The following is a 19,576-nucleotide window of genomic DNA, read 5'->3' as shown; positions in this document are numbered from 1 at the left end:
TCCATCAACACATCTCAAAAATCATTCACCATGACCAAGTAGGCTTCATCCTTGGGATGCAGGGCTGGCTCAACATCCGCAAGACCATAAATGTAATTAAATACATCCATAGGTGAAGAAAAAAGAACCACAAGATTATATCATCAGAAGTGGATAAAGCTTTTGATAAAATCCAACATCTCTTCTTGACAAAAACCCTCGATCCCCTAGCACAGGTGGAACATACTTCAAAATAGTACAAGCTATCTATGATATACCCAAAGCCAATGTACTGCTAAACAGATAGATATTGTAACCATTTCCCCTGAAAACTAGAATAAGACAAGACTTCCCACTCTCATCTCTCTACTTCAACATAGTGTTGGAAGTCCTAGTTGGAGCAATCAAGCAAGAGAAGTAAATCAGGGGTATCCAAATTGAAAGAGAGGAAGTTATGTTATCCCTGTTTGCAGACGACATGATCCTATACCTTGAAAACCCAAAAGAATCTGTCAAACCTTCTTGCACTGATACAGGCTTTTGGCAGAATCTCAGGGTATAAAATAAACATGCAAAAGACAGTCACATTTCTATGCATCAATAATAAACAAACAGAAATCCAAATTAAAAGCACTATCTCATTCATGATAACCACACACACACACACACACAAAGCCATACCTTGGCATCTTTCAAACCAGAGAAGTGAAAGACCTTTACAACAAAAACTATAAAACACTGCTCAAAGAAATCAAAGATGACACAAATGAATGGAAAAGTATTCCATGCTCATGGATTGGAAGAATCAACATTTTTATTTTCAATGTCCAGAATGTATAATATAAGAGCCAGAGCTTCTTCCTGGACTGTTTTATAAATTCTTTATTGGCTAATGAGGCCAATAGAGATACTTCTTCTTGTCTAATTTGTTTTTGGGAAGGATTCATTCAAGTTCTCAATGTTCATCTGATGAAATGGAATTATGCTTCTCATCTTCTCCATCTATTTCTCATATTCTCCTATCCTGGCCTTTGAGAAAGACACAAACTCAGCACAATTTTTCACATCTTCTTTTTCTTCAGTGTCCACTTGAGTAGTATATTTGCTCAGAAACCTTCAGGACATTAAACTTCTCAAAGTCATCAACCAAGCCTGCCCTGGCCACATTGACCTTGTAGTAAGCCCAGTCAATAACTGGTGGATACTCCAGCAAAGTAGCCAACCTGGAGGTTAGCATCTCATTTCAGGATTTCAGGATATTAGCAATGGCCTTTTAGTTTCTGAGTAATGGCTTTTAGAGCAAGTTTTCGCCCAGCCATCTTGGGATACTTCACTGACTCTGATGGCCCACCTCAACCTATTAAGATGTCCATGCTACCCAAGACAATCTACAGATTCAACACAATTCCTATTAAATTACCAGCATCATTCTTCTCAGACCTGGAAACAACAATACAGAAATTTATATGGGAGCATAAACGACCACAAATAGTGAAAGCGAACCTCAGCAAAAGAAACAAAGTGAGAGGTATAACACTGTCAGACTTTAAACTTTACTATAAGGTTACAATAAACAAAACAGCCTGATATTGGGAAGAGAACAGACATATAGACCAAAGGAACAGGATAGAGATTCCAGAAGCAAAACCTCAATTTCTCAACCACCAACTAATCTTCAACAAAACCTCCACTAACAACCACTGGAGAGAAGTGAACTTACGCAGTAAATGGTGCTGGGAAAACTGACTGACCATAGAAGATTAAAACAAGACCCCTACCTTGACCATACACAAAACTCAACTCTAAATGGAGTTGAAGGACAAAATCAAAGACCTAAATGTAAAACCTTAAACTATAAGAACCTTAGAAAATTACAGGAGACACCCTTATGGAAATTGGAACTGGCAACTAATTCCTGATCAAAACTCCAAATGCCCATGCCAAAAGAGATAAGATTGGCAAATGGGCCTAATATCTAGGATTCTCAAGGAACTAAAGTGAAAAAAAAAGCTAAAAGTCCTATGAAAAAGTGGACAAAAGATATGAATAGATATTTCTCAAAAGAAGACATACAAACTATCAACAGATACATGAAAAAAATGCTCAGCCAAACTAATCATCAAAGAAATGCAAATTAAAACCACACTGAGATAACACCAAACTCCAGTCGGGATGGTCATCATTGATAACGCAAAAAACAACAGATGCTGGAGAGGATGCGGGAATACTTCTTCACTGAGGGTGGGAGTGTAAACTAGGACAGCCTCTGTGGGAAAACAGTTTGGTGATTCCTAAAAGATCTAAAAACCAGCCATACAATCCCCCTTCTGGGAATATGCCCAAAGGAACTCAAATCACTCTATGAAAGAGACACCAGCACACACATTTTTATTGCAGCATTATTCACAATAGCAAAAACATGGAACCAACTGTGCTGCCCATTGAAATAGGCCTGGTTTAAAAAATGCTGTACTTATACACATGGAATATTACACAACCATAAAGAAGGATAAAACTATGAGCTTGGCAACAACTTGAACGGATTTAGAGTCTATAATACTACGTGATCTATCACAGAAACAAAGAACTGAGTACCGCATGTTCTCATTCATAAGCAGACCCTAAACAATTATCATAATACTATATGAAAGAATTGGTAGTAATGAGAAACTGCCCGGATTTGGGGACACACTTCTTCAACAAGGGTACCTGATCTCAAACCAGTTGAAGTGAGTACCAAAGTGAGGTCCAAACTTTACCTACACAGCGACCTTTTGTATCCCTAACCCTGAATTGTACCCACATCTTTAAAATAAATAATAATTTATAATTTCTTATAATGCTTAGGGTTCTCTGACCAACTCCTCTGCTGTTTTCATTTGGGTTCACATGTGTGCATTTGATGGAAGAGAAGTTTCAAGATGACCTCGCTCACATATCTGGCAGCTGGGGATGGCTATTGCATGGGGGAAATCAGTGATCCTTTCTGTGACTTCTCACCTTGTATTTGGCCTGACTAACATAAAAGCTAGAAAGTCTCTTGAGGCCTTTTTTCCTGAACTCGTACAGCGTAACTCCTGCCACAATCCATTGGACAAGATTTAAACACAGAGAAATAGGCCCTTACTTCTGGATTAGAGAATATTAAAGCATTTTTGATTACATTTTAATTTACCACAATGTTGTAAAACATGAACTCTTTATGATTAGTTAAATAGCTATTAACTATTAGTTAATTATTTAACAAAATTTCTACTATCCTTTGTGGGAACTTTCTTCACATTAGAATTTATTAGATTAGGTATAAAAATTATATCTTTGGGTGAATGAAACCAAATTTCTCGTCCAAAATCTAACATTTTTAATACCTATAATTAAGGTCACAAACTCCAATGCTTACAAAATCCCACAGTCGGTAAACATAACTGAAAGCTGCCAGGTCAGATTGGGGTAATCTGGAATATATATCCTATATCTAAAAATGTAGCAACAGATAGTTCTTTGTGACAGTATGACCCCAGTGATGTCTAGACAACTGCTATTTTAAAACAGAGACAACATTTCAGTAATTTGCTTTGTCAGTTTCAACAAACTGATTCTAAAACTTATGTGGAAGAACAAGACCTGGGACAGTAAGCACAAGACTACAGAACAAAGTCAAAGGATGGATGCAACTTGACTTCAGAGCTTACTATAATGCTACGATAGTCAAGGTAGTGTGGTGTTGGCAACAGAATAGACAGATTAATGGAATAGAACAAAGCTTCCAGAAATAGACACATACAAATATAGTCAACTGATCGCTGACTAAGGAACAAAATCAAATCACTGGAGAAAGGGTAGACTTTTCAACAAGTGGTGCAGGAACAATATGAGAAAGAAGGAGAAGGAGGAATCTAGACACAGATCTTATACTTTTCACAAAGGTTAACTCAGAATGAATCCTTGACTTGAATGTAAAACACAAGACCATAAAATTTTAAGAAGGAAACTGAGGGGAAAAAAAAATCTAGGTAATAGAGTTTGGCAATGCATTTTAAAACATAGCATCTAAAAATAATCCTTGAAAGAAGAAATTGATAAGTGGGACTTTATTAAAATTAAAAACTTATTTTCTGCAAAATACAAAGCTAAGAAAAGGAAAAAAACAAACCACAGACTAAAAAAAAAAAAAACTTGCAAAACAAATATATGATCAAGTACTTGAATTCAAAATATATGACAAACTCTTGAGACTCAAGGATTAAAAAAAACCCAGACAAAACAAATTTTAAAAATTGACAAAAATATCTTAACAGACATCTCACTAAAGAAGATACAGATGGTCTGGGCTCAGTGGCTCAGCCTGTAATCCCAGCGCTTTGGGAGGCCAAGGTGAATGGATTGCCTGAGCCCGCGGGTTCAAGACCCATCCGGGCAACTTGGCGAGACCTCATCTCTCCATTAAATCAAAAAATTAGCCGGGTGTGGTAGCGCACGCCTGTAGTTCCAGCTACTTGGAAGGCTGAGGCGGAAGGATCGCGGGAGCCCAGCAGGTCAAGACTGTGGTGGCCGGGAGCGTGCCACTGCACTCCAGTCTGGGCAACAGAGTGAGACTCCAACTCAAAAAAAAAAAAAAAAGAAAGAAAGAAAGAAAAAGAAGATACGGATGGAAAGTAAGCATATAAAATGTGCTCAGCGTCATATCCATTAGAGACTTGCAAGTTAAAACATCTATCGTCTACTACCACACACCTATTCGAATGGCTAACATCCCCCCAAAATGACAACTCTGATACATCTGAATAATGGAATATTATCCAGCAACAAATGAGCTATCAAGCCACAAAAACACTTGAGGGAATCTTACATATACATTGCTAAGTACAGGAAGCCAGTATTAAAAGGCTACATACTGTATTATTCCAATGATATGACATCTTGGAAAAGGCACATCTATAGCAATCGTGAAGTGGACAGTGGCTGCCTGGTGTTTGAGGTTGGGGTAGCACAGGAGGGATAAACAGGTGAAGCTTAAGCAATTTTTAGGGTGGTGAAATAAATCTATATGATACTTTAATGTGGATATATGATGCACATTTGTCAAAACCTATAGAATTAGAAAAAATAAAGTTGACCATAATGCACACTATGGACTTTAATTAATAATAATGTATTCATATCAGTTCACTCATTGTAACAAATATGCCATACTTATGTAAGATATTTACAACTGGCGGAACTATATTACAGCAGATTGGGACCAGATATCTGGGAACTCTCTGAACTACTTGCTCAATATTTTTGGTAAATAAAAATTCAAAAACAAAATATTTTTTTAAATAACCATTTTGCATTTCATGGCTTTTTATGATAAAATAAAGTGTAATCGTTTGAGTTGAAGTGTTGCTCCTTTCTTTGGTGAATAAACAGCGTGGTACATAGGTCCCAGGTAATTTCTTTTTTTGTTCTTGTTGTTAGAAGATTGAATGAAGTAGATCTTACTTGATGTTTTTTAAAGGTGATATTAGAGAGTAATATCAATAGTGTATATAGTGGAAACATTTCCGCTGAGAAGCAGGTGCTAAAAAGAAAGCTTTCACATGTGTAGGTCTCTGCTATAAAGATAGCTAGCTGTAAATGCACATTTTGGGAACTTGTCCAGTTCTGTTCTGGAAATTTATTTTTAAGCAGTATTATCTTTCACACCATCTTTGTTGGATTAGAATAGTCACTTTCAAGGAGATAATTGAAACATATCACCAAGCTTTAAAAGTTTCGAGACATTTTTCTACAATGTTGATATAATAAGGATAAGCACATTTGGGAAATGCTTTCAATATTTTCATGGTGAAGACTATTTATTGTTGTTGCTAGAACAACCAGAAGCGGAGGCGGGAAGTTGAGAAAGTGAGTTTCTCTTCATCCACAAAACGAGTACTTTAGCTAACAATTATTGCTCCAACCATTAGCTTGAGAATGTATGTTTTTTTATTACCCTGTGATCCACTTCTGTGGAGTTGGATCAGACCAAGAAAGAGCAAAGACAAGGTGAAAACGTGTCTCAGGCCCCTCCCACCTCACTTCCTCTGACCAGCAGCAGCTCCTGATGGTTCTAACCTCCCTCATTCATTGCCCCTCCCCCATCCTAGTTTTTAAGATTTCATCTCCTCGTTCTCTTTGCATCAAGATTTTGCCTTGGGTTTGCAAAATGACACTTTACAAGCTAATTCCACTTAATAAATTATGTTGAAAGTAGACGTAACTAAGCCTCCCTCGAGTGGGGACCTGAAAACACAGCATTTTTAAGTCAAATAAAATTTGAGTGACAGAATTTTGGTCAACAAGTCAGGTCGGAGGATTTTTCCATGGATGGGACCATCTCCTCCACACCTACCAAACCATAGAGGTAGTGTCGGGGTGAACCCAGGCATTATGAGTGGCATTGATATAATAGGAGAAGGAGAAGCCTTTCCCTCTCAGGGACTGTTCTTAGTCATTGAATTCCGTGCTTAGGACTTGGTCAACTTTTTGCTTATTCCATTTGATATAATCTTAGCAACTTTGGGGGGGGGTCAAGTGAATTCTAAGCTTGAATTAAAAGAGTTCTTAGGTTGCATAGACACTGTTTCAGTTACCTGCTAGCACACATGAATAATGCTGTCTACGTAGAAGTAGCAAATGCATCAGATCAAGCAAAAGGAGACAGAGCATTTTATTCACCCAAGGTCTCAGCCTAAGGACAAACTCTCTCTTTAGAAGGTTGTTTAAAAATTAAACAAACAAAAGCGAAGACGCGGCCAGACTTGTTATAAAACAAAAGACAGAAACTTTAGCGATGCACCTGCAACTTGCCTTTCAAAGAAAGCAGGTATTTTCCCGGTACCTGTATATTCTAAACCTCAGTACACGTATGCCGCTTCAGTAGTCTCCAACTGTCTGGCATCAAGGACCAGTTTCGTGGATGACAGACTTGTGGAGGAGTGGGGTGTTGTAGGGTGATGTGCAGTCAAACCTCACTGTGAATTTTCATCTCTATTTGCAACTGCACTTCAGTGCTGTGCTCCACCTCAGATCATCAGGCATTAAATTCTCATAAGGAGCATGCAACCTAGATCCCTGGCCTGCACAGTTCACAATAGGGTTCACCCTTCTATGAGAATCTAACGCCCTGGCTGATCTGACAGGAAGCAGAGCTCAGGTGGTAATGCAAGCCTAGGGAGCAGCTGTAAATACAGAGGAAGCTTCACCCACTTGCTTCACCCGCCTGCCAGCCGCTCACCTCCTGCTGTGTGGCTAGGTCTTAACAGGCCGTGGACTAGCACTGCTCCGTGGCCTGGAGGGTGGGAACGCCTGTGCTACTTTACACAATTCTGACATTTGCTTGTCTCATTTCCTAAGCAACAGAAGCAATCAGTAAAGCAGAGGAAAGTGAAATAGCTGCTAGCGGTGGGTAAACTGAATGTATCAAAAGATTTTGGTTGATAGCATTTGGAAAAGTTATTGATCACTTCATCTTGTTCTCCAATGCTAATAAGTCAAACCTGTAGACTACAAATGACCTGCTTCCTCAAGCTTATGCTCTTTGCCTTAGACTATGATGCCGTCAACACCTAAGAATATTCTATTATCATAAACCTAGAAACTGGGGATGAAATATTCTTTTAGTAGTGTTCATACATTTCATTGACATCTTTCCATTTTTATTTCTCTCCATTGTCTTGTGTCTTGTTAGGGAAAAAAGTGATTCAAACTACATCGTGTATCTTTGCAATGTCTTTCATAAAATATGTGATCTTGTTTTGGTTTTTTTTCCCCTCATAGATCCGGGACTGCATCGGCAACTGTATTTTCTGCAAAGACCATCCAGTGTAGTAGCCATTGAAGGAAAAGATGCCGTCCTGGAGTGTTGTGTTTCTGGCTACCCTCCGCCAAGTTTTACCTGGTTGCGAGGAGAGGAAGTCATCCAACTCAGGTTATACACATTTAAGACTTCTGTGGAGTATATGCTACTATTGGTCTTTCTCTAATTTGATATAACTACTTAGAAATACTAGGATTTTTCATAATAATTGAGTATTCTTTTCCTTGTTCCTTGGCATGGTACAGTGTAAGAAAGACATTTTGCCACTGGAATGAAAAGACGAGGGAAAAAAATTAATGAGATCAATTCTAAAGGAATATTTAGTTAAGTCAAGGTTGCCGTTAAGATGATCCTGCCCAAAGAGTCTTGAGTGGAGATATTTTGGACAGTTCATTGTAAGAAAGTGGTGTAGAGAGAGGGGTAATCTTCAACATTCTCACCAGGTACACACACAAAAAAACTATGGGAAGTGATATGATAATTAATTTGATTGTGTTCATCATTTCATAATGTACATATATAGCAAAGGATCACACTATACACTGTAATTGTATTCAATTTTTATTTGTCAAGTATACTTCTTCAAGAAAGCTGGGGGGAAAGTAAAGCAAAATTTTCAAATTTTCAAATATGTAGCATGTCATTATAGGGTTTGAACAATTGTTTTAGCTTCAATTATATGCCTCACTATCCCAGCAATAACACATATTTAAGGTAAGATGGAAGAACTTGGCTGATTTTGAATTGCTGGAACATTCATAATAAGGTACAGTTAGAAAGTAAGCTCTTGATAGAATGAAACACTTAACCTTTTTGATGAAATGGATCTTACTTAAGAAATTAACTGTATTGATTTTGAGGACTGGTGACCTCCTTTTTATCACATTTATTTTTCCTAGAAGGTCGTTCCATAGATCATAAATTGTGCTTTAAATTTAATCCACAAATATTTATTTAGATAACAACAATACATGGTATACGTTATCATAGTATTTTTGAGAATATTGAAACATAAAAGAAATCCAATTACAGATTCAGCACATTGAGGTGTGTTCTCCAGCTATAGCCAGGCATTCTTGGTGCAGCATAAAATATGGCTTTGTACAAAGACCACTAAATTGTATGTCAGGACAGAGGACATTGACTTCCACTCTAAGGAATCACTTCTCTGGGCCTCAAAGCTCTCAAATCCAAAAATGAAAGAATTGGACTATATTATTCATAAATTTTCTTAGCACTAAAGTTAGTTCCAAGTTTAATCTACTTCATTTTTTGATCACTGAACACAGCCTTCCAATGGGAGTAGCTCACCTTGAATGAATTTTTGATGAATAAGTGAGATGTTATCAAGCCCTTACAACATAAGATTTCTTTCCAATTTCATAAGTTGAGATTTGGTGGAGATCATTTAAAGCTCTGAGTACCTCACCTCAAATACATCTATGCTGATATACTCTCTAATGACATATGTCCTATGTCTTGCAGGTCTAAAAAGTATTCTTTATTGGGTGGAAGCAATTTGCTTATCTCCAATGTGACAGATGATGACAGTGGAACTTACACCTGTGTGGTCACGTATAAAAATGAGAATATTAGTGCCTCTGCAGAGCTCACAGTCTTGGGTAAGTTAATGACTGGAGATGAGTTTCCATCGGACCCTTCAAGATATACTACCATAACACTAAATGCTCATCACTGAATCACAGTCTCCACTTATTAGTGTGAAATTTCAAAGTCCCAATACTCCACACACGTTCTTGCACTGCTTTGATTAATTGCATAAGAGCTAATACAATGTTGAAATGCATACTTGTTGATTAAATCCAGATATAATACTCTTTATCTATTCGAGTGATACAACTGGGAAGTACCAAACATTATTCATGGATGGATGTTTTGAATAACGAATGAGAGGTTCCAAAATATATGTTGGGAAAATAAATGAAAAAAAAAAAGAGACAAATCATACAAAACAAATGCTCTTGAGGGGAAAAGGCAAATGTTATTTGAGATGACAGAGTCTATGACATTAATTCAGTATGTTGGCAGGATTGTTTTATTAACCTAGAAATACTGTAGGTGTTATGTTGAAAGTGAGTCATTAAAATCAGATACATGTAAAAAAAGCTAGCATAGTAAGAATGTACAGCATTTTAAGGGACATGTATGGGTTCATATTATTCTGAAAGATAGTCACCCACATATCATCACAAATTATTAATTCTTATATGTAATGGGTACTCAATCAAATGCTTGTTTTATTGTTTACTCCAGATTTCTTTTAACTAGTTTTATTTGAATTACGAAGCTTAGAAAAAGTACCTTAACATTTGGATTTCAATTTCTCCTTTCCGGTAACAACAACACAAGACTGGTTATTAATCATCGGAGTTTTTCCTCTGGAATAAATTATTTTGCTTTTAAAAGAATCCAGGAAAAAATCTGCTACTTAAATGTTATTCAGAAGACATTAAAATATATGCTGATTATATCTGCTAACTGGTTTCATACATTATTATGCTATCCATTGTGATTTTTGTCTTTGAAGGCTATGCACTTTCATCTGAGGACAGGATAATAATGTATATGATGAGTTAGACTGTGGAGTTGCTTGTTCTTGAATTAAACCATAAAAGCAAACTAAGAATAAGCAAAATACTTCAATTCTTTGGATTCAGATGTAGCATTACTCTAACCAAAATATCAGCTGCAACAATCTAATTTATTCATATTTTATATTTTGATCAAACAAAGAAAACAGAGAACTTTCACATTTGTAATGTCAAAAAGAACAGTCACATAGAATGGCTATCATCGAAATTATACTGTGTATGACTGATCGTCACCAAGTATGATTATCAAATAAACTAGAATTTATGCTGATCATAGGTAAACATTGTCTTGCAAATGCATTTTACATCAAATTAATGCACGATATTTTAATAGGTAATGATTCTTAAAGATCCAAGATACATGTACATAAATACTGATTTATGAGTATGAAATAATTTAGCCAAGATATATATGTATAAACAAATATATGTGCCCACATATTAGCCTTTTCTAATGATTTGTATAACTTATTATAAAATAATTATATGCTGTCTAATACATGAAAGTTATTCAAAGATGCACAAAAATTTAGTAAGTTTTTCCACTCCAAGCATTGAATTTCTATCTCACTGAGGTTAATAATTTTAGTAGCTTGAAATGTTTTGTTTAATAAAATCTGTATGTCTCATTGAAGCATTTATGCCCACATAAAGTTTTGTAGCTATTTGACAATAGAATGCCTTATGCCAGGTGGCTAGTCTCTATTACAATACTTCTAAGGGTCCTTGACCAGTGTGTTTATATTCTAAAGACATAATTTCAATAAAAAAATTGACGGTAACATAGAATAATGTAATTCTATAAAATTAATATATACTATTTATGTATATATATATGATATGCATATATAAAACATGTACAAATATCTACATATATGCATGTGCATATGTATATTTAGATGTATATGGAGAGATAGATATGGACATAGATGCATGGAAAACAGCATTTACCAAGTTCAAATAAAGCGAGACTTTCATTCTTCACAACATCCTCCGTGGGAGATGTGTGGGTAGAGCCCATTAACAGTACCGCTTTTGCCTCCTCTAGTTCTTTATCAAATGGGAAACTTAAAAAAGAGTAAAGAATAGGGTGCGTCAAATATACCATTTTTTTCAAACTGCCGTTTGCCATGCAGTTTGTATCTTCATGAGGGAGACATGCCCACCTGGCCGTTGACAGCATGGATTTTGGCAGAATGTTGCTCAGGTGCCTGGAGGTTGATGGCCATGGAAAGCACTTGCTCTCTTAGGCAGACATGTTCCCAAGAAATAGCAGCAGGTGAAAGGAGCTCCTTTAACTTTTCAATTTGATTAAGTCATTTGTGTCATTTATCCTGATCCAGCATTCCAAAAATAATGGGTATTGGGGAGGGGATGGTAGGGTCAGCCGTTGTCCCTAAAGAAGCCCCCTCTAACAAGGAAGAAAACATCAGTATTGAGAAGAAGCATTCACTATCCCCATCCCACCTTCAGGTGGTGCTATCCATCCCATTTGACAAAGGAGGACATTTTGGTCCAGGAAGAGAAGTAAGGTGTATCCAGATTCAAATCCAGAAATTATGACCCAAGAGTCCCAGACCTGTGCTTTACTGTCTACCTAGTTCACACATTTCTCATTCATTTTCTTTTTTTCTTTTTTCTTTTGAAAATAGACATAAAATGAAGCAGCTTTGTGTGATACAAATGAGTTGATTCTGAAATTTCAATTTGGTTAATAATTGGTGATGCAGTCACTTACATAAAATAAAATAAAATCACTTACATAAAATAAAATATGTGAGGATACTGTACCACTCTTGACATCGCAGAGAGAGAGGTTCACAAGGGAGCAAGGAAGAAAGAAATAGAAGCTGTTCTTTGAGAATGAGGCTAAAACAGCCATCATACTCATAATTTGTGGTTAAAGAAGCAGGTGAAAAGAGTACTTGGTGTCAGATGGTTTATTCTTTAACTGTAGCTGCTTATTTTTCCAAAGCGGTGTGCCATTTGTATATTCAGAAAAATAAACATGGAGGCATAAAATGCAATATGCTTATGGTATAAAAAAATGAGAGAAATAAAAATTTTAAAACTCAGAAAAAATATTGAGGTGCTCAAGCTCACACACACATAACCCAATGTCCTGGACTTTGCAGTAATACCCACCCAAACACATACATTCACCTTCTCCACACAAATGAGAAGTAGTCTGTACTGTAGGTTTGTATTTGCTTTAGGGTCAATCATTGCATCTCCCCCTCTGTGTGACTGTGCACATGTGTGCATTCTTCAGTTCTTCTTTGTTGAACATTATTGTATTTCTAAGTTTTATTTAAAGTGTCTGTGGTAGTGTTTGCCTGTAGTCCCAGCTACTCAAGAGACTGAAGAAGGAGGATCCCCTGAGTTCAGGAATTCTAGTTCAGCTAGAGAAACACAAAGAGTTCATCTCTAAACAATAAAAATATAGGAACACAAAGTTGATTATTCTTAAATATTTTCATCACTTATTTGCTTATATTTTCATCATATATTTGCTTATATTCTAAAGACGAATATCCAGAAATCTTTATACCCTCACCAACAGCACAAGAATTTACCACTCTCCAAGTAATGCATTTCCCACCACAATATTTGCCTAACTTACAGTTTTATAAAATGGAATCTCCCTGCAAGAATTTGTATTCCTATTCATTTTTCTTCTTAGGGTTTCCCTGAGCATTTATATTTTACATTTCATGAGTTTGCTACCAATATTCATTGACCTTTATACATTTATTGAAACATTTACTTTATTTTATTGATTTGCAGGAATTCTTTATATAGGAAGAATAGCAATGATGTTGTGTATGATGTACATTTTTTTCTTTTTGCATTTTGTATATGGCACCAAATCTTTTTTTTATGGTTGCTGACTTTGTTGCCATTAGATTTACATTATTTTTCTAAATGAATCATGCTGTTTCTAAAAATCTGAATATAGATTACTTGTTAGATGTATAAATTAGCATTTAAAAAATAGCTATGTTTACATTTTGAGTTTTGGAGATCTTGAGGTTTTTTTGTTTGTTTGTTTTTAAGGAATTAGTTAGACAATTGATTGTACATTTTAAGATGTCTCACAGAATTTGCATGATTTTTTACTACTGCAGAAGGCATAATTTAGTTCAAGAGGTGGTTGGTATTCTGCTGCAATTATTCTACCCAGGATCTAAAAATGAATGTTTATATAGTAAAATATTTAATATGCTCTTTGACTATACTGATATAAAGTTAGAATCATCCTGCAGAACTGAGTTTATGTGGACGGTATAATGTGTTGCCATCTTAAAAGTGGAAGATGAGAAGAAAACATCATTATCAATATTATTCAAATTTATTTTTCATAATTTTTAAGAATTTAAGCATATTTATATTCTTTATAAGATAAAATCCCACAAGAAATCCAGGCTTGTGCTTATAAAACTTTAATCATGCATGCTATTAGACTCTTCTTTTGCTTTTCAACTTACAGCTAAACTGGCTGTGAATGTGAACTTTCATGAAGGAACACACTTTTCAAGTAGGATTTCATTATATACACAACAAGATAAAAAGAAATGTTGTTGCCATGCAGTAATTTCAAAGAGTGAATATGCTTTACATATAATATTGAAGATAGAATTTACATTTCCTTCTTATTAAAAAATTTGAAAGTTCCATAATCATTAAACCTTTTGGAGAAATCTATACTAGGCAAGACTAAAGACAACCTTGTTTACAATAAATAAAATATAAATACATTTTATTAATAATTACCATTTATGGTAATGTTCCCGACTTATGAGACTAACCAGCAATAAAGTATCAATGAACATCGTTTCAGGACAAGCACCACACTAGGCTCTGGGAAGACTAAAAACAATAAAGCCTGGCTTCAGTAGATTTACCGTAGAGTCACAAATTCCTAAAATCAGTTACTTTAATGCCTTCTGAGAAACCATTTCTTAACATGTTGAAAGTGACCATGGAATCTGGGAAGATATGAAGAGTACAGTTTCTACTCTCATGGAAGTCAGGACCTGGACCGGGGGGGTGGAAGTCTTCTCAAGAGGAAAATGCAGAGGGAACCTCTGAATATCATTGCCAGATTTCGTTTTATCGCCAGTGCCATGGCTATCTGTATTGCTCCTTTTAAACTCTAGTTTTTTAAAAAACTAACTAAAAAAAATGGTATTTTGTCTAATTTGTATTTCCAAAATGTCCAACTTTCGGCTTTCTGGCTCAAGAATTGTCATCTGTGTATGACTGTGGACATGTGTCCAGTCCTTCTCTCTATCTGCCCAGCCCCAACCGATACAAAACTCCACACACAGAGGTAGGCAGCCCTCAAAAGACATTCAGGAGATTGCCACTGCCTTAGGTCTAGATTGATCCCATGTCTGAAGCAATGCAGAAATGCATACTTCAAAATATATTTGCTCTTCAGTCAATAGAGTACCAGACTTTGGACAAGCCCTGTGCACTGTCGTTACACACACAGATGGAGACAGATGGGGCGTCAGTGAGGAAGGGCTCTTCAGGAGAAACCATTACATCTACCATCGGTGAGAAAATGAAAATTGTTTTGAGTTTTGCAGAAAGGATTCTAGAATTCCCTATAAATAGTCTGCATCAACATAAGCAATATAGAATTAAAATTTAGCTTTGTGTAGATTTTTTTCAATTATTTTCTTTACCAAAATTCCTGAGAAACATTGACTAAGTTTTGCAGAACCTATGTTAGTCTTGTAGGTAACTCTAGCATCCACTTCATGAGTGATGTATATCACTTGATGCGGTGCTCAGGTTTAGACTTCTTACATAAAAACACCTATGAACAGATGCTGGTCTTTGAAGCAGTTGTTACTACTGCCTGAGTTTTCTTCCTAAGGGACAGGGTCACCTTCAACTCTCTAAACACCTGAGCATCTCTACCTCACAGAGATATGTTCTTTAAGTCTGGTGGCAGTGGATTTAGAATAGGGAATTATGTGTGTGTATGTATATATATATATATTTTTAATACATGTACATATTCATATACACAATACACACATATTCTCTAAGAAAAATTTTCTTCAAAATCTGTTCCCAATTCCTTTCAAATGTGTGAGGTTATTTCAACCACTAAATAATATACTGATTAGGCAATAGATAACAGATTAAGGTATTCAGAAAAGTATGGATAAGTCATCTTAAAAGTAAGTTGAGAGCAGATATATGGGAGAAGTTAATATCTCTGTTAAAAGTTATCATTTTTTAACACAGTAGACTGGAAAAGTCCGCATTAATATCTTACTTCCTGCTGGAAATACTTTGAAAATGTAGAAATATACATTGACTAACCAAATACAGTTTCTAGTTCCAGATATACAACTGAACTACAGTGTGAATAGAAAACCAGCAACCAACTGTTGAGTGCTTCTTGTGTATTATTAAGCATTTCACCAAGTAGACTTTGGACATAAGAAGATATGACACATACATATCCAGGCCTCTAGGCTGGGCAGGGGAATAGGCAAAAATGAGGTAATTACTAAACTTTAAAAAATGTTAGGAATGCAAAGTCATCAAACTATTGGAAATGGAGTTTAGGAAGAGGGCTTGAATAAAGAGTTCAACAAAGCTGGGAGAATGTGATGAGGGTGGTAAGGAGAGAAGGGAGAGCATTCTGGTAGAAGGAGGTAAGTGTGTAAAGCAAGAGAAGAGAAGCAAGGACTGGGGAAGCGGAGATCAGTAGATGTGACTGGAAATTGTGGGTACAAAGAAATCTGATCCTGGGTTAGAAAATCGGCAGATCTTGAGTATTTTGCCAAGGTGACTAGGCTAGATTTTATCTTAAGGATGATGGAAAGATATGCAAATATTTTGGATTGTGGCTTGCTACAATAGCTTTTTAATCTTGGCCACTTAAGTAAACTTCTAATCCTTAATTCTTTCATTTTTTATTTGTATAAATGTAGGGTTTTTGAGTGTAATTTCATTACTTGGACATATTGTGTAGTGGTAAAGTCTGGGCTTTTGGAGTAACCATCACCTGAGTAACGTATATTATATCCATTAAGTAATTTCTCACCATTTGGAAAATATTGATAATTACTTTCTCATAGGATTTGGTGACTTTTGGGGCATGAGAATTGGGAAAGAAAGGTTCCAGAAAATCAAAGCACAGTTTTGGGTGCTCTGGGAACTATAAATGGCAATATATTCTTCCAGCCCTCATGAGAAACCTGAAGCCTAGTTGCAAAGACTAAGAAAACTAAACAATAGCAAAAAAATTCAAATGTCACAAATATTAAAATATCTTATTTTCTCTCTTCATACCCCATTTTCATCATCCATAAAATATCCCTGGCAATAACTGGTCCCTACATCCTTTTTATGGATCATAGTTGGCTCAACATAACAATGTCCTGGTAATACATAGAAATTTCTTTGGCAGCAATCTCTGGAAACAGACATCCATTGTAGAGGAGATGGTATCCATTTGCAAAGCATTTTATATTTCTCACTTTTTTCTGTGCTTTTATACCTGTTCATGCTTTCTTCTCAACCAGGTAGAAAGAAACTTGCAAACAGAAAGCATGTCTTCTTCATCATGGTCACTTAAACTCTTGGTTTGTTCTTTGGGTTATCTGAGTTTTAAATGTAAGAAATGCAATTACTGTGCGTAAAATATGTTGTCAAATTTTCTATCAAAATATTTTATAAGCTTTTCACTGAGACTAATACTTTTTTCATAAACATAGCTAATTTTATTTTTTCAAATTTCATATGAAGCCCTAACCCCCAATGTGACTGTGTTTGGCGAAAGGCCTTTAAAAAGGTAGTTAAGGTTAAATGATGTCATAGCAGGGGGAGCTCTCTCCAGTAACAATTGTCTTTCTAAGAAGAAAAGACACCAGAGCACTCTCTTTCTACCCTTGCACACAGAGAAGGCACGTGTGTGATGAGAGAGAAGATGCCATCCAAGCAAGCCAAGGAGCAGGGTCTCATTAGAAATCAACTTGATCTTGGACTTACTAGTCTCCAAAACTGCAGGAAAATACATTTCTGTGTCTAAGCTACCCCAGTCTGTGATCTTTGGTTATAGCAGCTAAGAAGACTAGCATAACCACAGAAAAAGCAATTGTTGTCAGTATTATGTATTGTTTATTTTAAAAGATTATTTAGTCAATTTTATAAAGAAATGCACATCGATGGAAAAACATATTATCAACATGGCTTACATATCGGTAGCACAATCTTAAGTTGTCAAGAGTGTGAAAAATGTTCCATTTACAATAGCAATGGATCAAACATAATTTCTCTATTTACATATGTTTTGTGTGGTTCTAAGATCTTTATAAATTTGATCCCATTATCTTATTTTTCTTCAATATCATCATCTCTTTATTTAGTAATTACTATGTAACAATATGATTTACATTTTAGATCTTACACTTATAAATGATCTACCCTGATTTTAACACTAAATATATCATTAACTATACAGACTTATGTTTTTCCTTGGTAAACCAATATTAGATATGCTCCATGAATTCAGTTTACCACACACAAGAGTGTATATTTTTACACACTATCAACACTCAGATGTATCTGGTAATGAAAGAAAACAGGATAATTCAAATTAATATGGCTTTTTATCCTTTTATTTTTGTATATGCTTTAGTTTCATATTTTGCTGAAGCATAAGTGACATTGGTTGTGATTTTTGAGTTTGTATAATTAGCCAAGTAGAGATTTGACCCTTCCGTTTGTTCGAAGAGTAAGTGGTACATCTACCTGAGATGTGGGTGTTCAATCTCTCTGCTTTAGCTTGCTGGTGGACCAGCCATGGTGGGTTTTAGGTGTAGGCTCTGCCACACATGAGAAGTAGTCATAATAAAATATATTAATCAAAATAATATTTATCTTTTCATTACAATTTGTAACTCTTAGTTTGAGTGGAGTTCTCTACAATTTACAACATCATTGACTCTGTGTAAGGAGCAGCTCTTAAATTTTACATGTATCTGTAATTGCCCTTATTAGCAGTGACCCCCTCACTCATACACATTTAATGATCATCGTCGTAAAAAAAAGTGCCTTAGGTAAGTTCATATTGATTATCCTTTATAATGTAACTACCAAGCTCATCATATTGACATGAATTGAGTTCTGTGTGTGTGTAGGGTTATGATCTCAAATGTAGCATACAGGTGAATGATTAAATCAAGAGAAAAAATAAATTTTTTTCTTGAAAATTATCTATTAGCTGCTTCTTCCTATTACTGTGTAGACGCCTTATCTTACTTTTCTCAACTGAGACCTGGTTGTCACAAGAGTACACAAAAATTCTATCCAAAATGCTGTTTTAAAAATTCTGTTGAACGTGTAAGACGTTCAATAGAAGAAGAAAAATTAAGGCTGTTAATAAGACACAATTTGGTATTTCAATTGACCATTAGAGCTGGTAATGGAAATACAAGTTGAATTGGGGGGTAGGATTGATTTATTCATCTAGCAAATATTTTTTTGAGAATCTGCTATGTGCTGGGCTCTCCCTGTCCTCTCTTTCCTCCTTGTGTGGGAGAAAACAATGTGAACATTGTCTTGCATTTATCCTTGAGATGGTTATGAGTCTAATTTTTTTCTTTCTTGAACAAAGAAGGAAGGAATTAGAGGTCCCAGAGGGAAAGGCAAAGGCTATGCGCTAATTCAGAGCATTAAAAAGGCAATCTAAAGATATGATTTTAATTAGCCCTAACAATCTAAGCAAGGTGAATTGACAGTTTCTGGCTCAGAAGGAGAACTGCTGACCATGGTGGAAAACTGCCCAAGAGGGCATTTCATGCTGAAGTTGTCCGAAAGTGCCAGAACTACACACAATCCCAGAAGATGTTTGGTTCCGTGAAAACACTCAGAGGACATTGGACAGGAGTTTTTTAATCCAAGTCAGCAAGAGTTAGTGTCATTTATGGTTGCCGATTCTCAAAGACTTGGGAGCGAAGCATGTCATTTCTTTATATACTTGCTTTTTGCGGGGGGGGGGGGAGAAAATGGGTTTATTATGCAACCAGGTTACAGGGAGGTGGGTCAGCATCATTACCAAAACCCTACTTAATCAGATTCTGTATTCAGTATTGATAGCTAAAACAGGCAA

At 35.8% G+C, this 19,576-nt stretch overlaps 1 protein-coding gene across 1 annotated transcript in view; it reads left to right on the top strand.

Annotated features, from left to right (window-relative positions):
- LOC103258561 (netrin receptor DCC-like) overlaps nt 1-9,521 on the top strand; it is a 183,420-nt gene extending 173,899 nt beyond the window's left edge. The window contains exons 4-5 of the mRNA XM_021711432.1: nt 7,783-7,933; nt 9,308-9,521. Coding sequence (XP_021567107.1) covers nt 7,783-7,933; nt 9,308-9,521 — 365 coding nt within the window. The remainder of the gene's footprint in view (nt 1-7,782; nt 7,934-9,307) is intronic.
- Nucleotides 9,522-19,576: the final 10,055 nt, after the last annotated feature.

This window comes from Carlito syrichta, unplaced genomic scaffold (genome assembly GCF_000164805.1).
Source record: "Carlito syrichta isolate Samal-C Ts95f unplaced genomic scaffold, Tarsius_syrichta-2.0.1 Scaffold302291, whole genome shotgun sequence".
Lineage (NCBI taxonomy): Eukaryota > Metazoa > Chordata > Mammalia > Primates > Tarsiidae > Carlito > Carlito syrichta.
The sequence above is the reverse complement of the archived record's forward strand: the minus strand, read 5'-3'. Positions and strand labels throughout refer to the sequence as shown.